We start from the raw sequence: 2,150 nt of genomic DNA, 5'->3' as shown, positions 1-2,150 counted from the left end.
GAAGGCTTAGGCTTTTATCTGATTCCCAAAGAGTCTCTGATCCAGGAATGGATGAGAAGTGCAGGTTGAGGGATTTTCTTTGCTTGTCCATATGCTTTGATTTTCATGGTCATTTCTGTGACAGGGGGCTCTAGAGAGCCCCTGTCCCCCTGCAGGTCCCCTCGCCCAGACACGTTGTTTTCTGTAGAGGCAGGCACGGATTCAGGCCCAGCACTGGGTCACAGGATCTCTTTGGCAGGACAACAGGCACTTGTCATGCTGGTCTCAAGCCAGCCTCCCCCAGCCTGGGATCCTCCCTCGGGGCCTGTCTGAGCATCTACCTCCCTGGAAATATGACTAGTCCTTCAGCTGCCGCCCTCTTGCACCCCCCCAGCTTCTAGTCACCCCCAGCCAGCTCCCTCCCTAAACTTCCAGGAAGACCCTCGGGTGTGGCTCATAGCCCCCTCCCAGCTGTCAGGGAGTCAGTCATCCACCCTCATTGACATTTCAGGCCTCTCTTCCCTATTAGACCAGCTGACGAGCCCACGCTCAGCGTTTCGGACTTCTGTAAGTTCCTTTTAAGTCCAGCCTGCTGTAGGCCCCCAGCCCCAGTTTGGAAAGGTGAGCTGAGAGCTGTTTCTGTTCTCTGGAGCTGGCCCTGTAGTCTCCTTTCCTCCTCCACCCCATACCGGCTTGGGGAAGGGGCAGCAAGCCTGGGAACTCTCTCCTAGACTGGCTCTGAATTCCTGCTCCCAACTGCCAAGAGCCAGACAGCAAGGCCTGCTGGGCGCAATCCTGGACTCCTCCGAAGCCCTCCTCTCCCATTTCTGACACCGGCTGGTTCGGCCAGTTAAGTGCTCAAGGCGAAAGATTGGCGGTTGGAACCGACCCAGAGGCACCTTGGAAGACAGGCCTGGAGATCAGCTTCCGAAAGGTCACAGCCACGAAAACCCAATGGAGCAGTTCTACTAGGCACACATGGGGTCGCCATGAGTCGGAATCTAACATCAATGACAACAAGACTCGAGCCGAGTTGGAGGGAAGAAAATCTGCTTTATTTAATTTTCATTATTTCTGGAGGTGGCTATGGGGAGGAAGGGGTGCACTCAGGCAGTGTCGAGAGCCAATTCGGGGTCAAAGCTGGGAGAAGGCGGTCTCCGGGTTGCAGGCGGGATCCGTGCCGCAACCGTCTGGAAGCAGAGATGCTGGGTCAGGGGCTGTCCTGGCCCACGCCCACCGCCCCCGCCCGCGCCAGCCCCGCTCCCGGCTCACCCGGGCTGCAGCAGATGCCGGCCGCGGCGCAGCGGCCCCCGCTCCCGCACGGCTTCTGGCCGGACTGGCAGGGCGACGGCAGGTAGTTCTCCTCCTGGCAGCGCAGCGCCTCGGTGGTGCCCACGAAGCAGCCCAGCTCGTCCCCGCAGCAGATGCTGGGCCCGAAGCAGCGCCCCTTGCCCCCGGGGCCGCAAGGGAGGCACTGCAGGGACAGGCGGGGAGCGGCGACAAGGGGCGGAAGCGGGTGAGCAGGGCGGTGATGCTGGGGGTCCGGGCCCGGACTACCCGAGCCACTCTGAACTGAGGGGGGCAGGTTACAGGGGGCTGGAGGTTCTGGGTCTCTGTGGCTCTGTTTCAGCCTCAAAAGCTGTCAAGGGCACGGAGTCGAAATCTACCAATCCCCTTGGTTCGCAGGCGAGGCCTGGGCAGGCTGGGGTCGGTCAGCGCGTGAGGTCGGTGCACGGAAATGGGTGGCGGGGCGAGAGCCTGTCCTGGGAGTCCCTCCTAGCCCTCCTCCGCCCCGCGAGCGTAGAGGGGTGAGGGTCCGGGCGCGCTCACCTTGCGCACGTCGAGGTCCAGCGCGGCCCTCTTGCCGCCCAGCGGGCAGTTCTGGATGTAGCAGGCGGAGGTCAGCGCCAGGAGGCCCAGCAGGCAGCAGGCGAGGCAGGACCCGGCCATGGTGCGTGCGCGGAGTCCCGGGGTCGGAGGCTGGCGGCGGTCTCGCCGCCCTGCCCTTTTATGCCTGGGAGCCGCGCCGGCGGAGCACGAGCTAAGAGGGCGGCCGCATTGCCGGTCACAGCGGGTCGCTGCGGGTCAGGCCCTGTGCGCCTCTCGCGCCCTCTCATTTGCAGGGGCCAGGCGGGGGTCAAGGTCACCGCGTGGCTAATTGACCACCGTAG

At 63.2% G+C, this 2,150-nt stretch overlaps 1 protein-coding gene across 1 annotated transcript; it reads right to left on the bottom strand.

Moving 5' to 3' along the window:
• Positions 1 to 1,113: 1,113 nt before the first annotated feature.
• Positions 1,114 to 1,929, bottom strand: OXT (oxytocin/neurophysin I prepropeptide). Its single transcript, XM_004383067.1, has 3 exons — positions 1,810 to 1,929; positions 1,252 to 1,453; positions 1,114 to 1,169 (listed from the first exon to the last, which is right to left on the bottom strand). Exons 1-3 carry the CDS (start codon positions 1,927 to 1,929, stop codon positions 1,114 to 1,116), a joined length of 378 nt encoding a protein of 125 aa, XP_004383124.1.
• Between the last annotated feature and the right edge of the window lie 221 nt (positions 1,930 to 2,150).

This window comes from Trichechus manatus, unplaced genomic scaffold (genome assembly GCF_000243295.1).
Source record: "Trichechus manatus latirostris isolate Lorelei unplaced genomic scaffold, TriManLat1.0 scaffold00104, whole genome shotgun sequence".
NCBI lineage: Eukaryota > Metazoa > Chordata > Mammalia > Sirenia > Trichechidae > Trichechus > Trichechus manatus.
Note: the sequence above shows the minus strand (reverse complement) of the source record. Positions and strands in the feature narration are given on the sequence as shown.

Coding starts and splice junctions, on each gene's coding strand:
- OXT (XM_004383067.1), bottom strand. CDS start 1,929: ATGGCCGGGTCCTGCCTCGCCTGCTGCCTGCTGGGCCTCCTGGCGCTG. Junction 1,454..1,809: donor TGGACCTCGACGTGCGCAAG/GTGAGCGCGCCC, acceptor CTGTCCCTGCAG/TGCCTCCCTTGCGGCCCCGG. Junction 1,170..1,251: donor CGGCATCTGCTGCAGCCCGG/GTGAGCCGGGAG, acceptor CTCTGCTTCCAG/ACGGTTGCGGCACGGATCCC.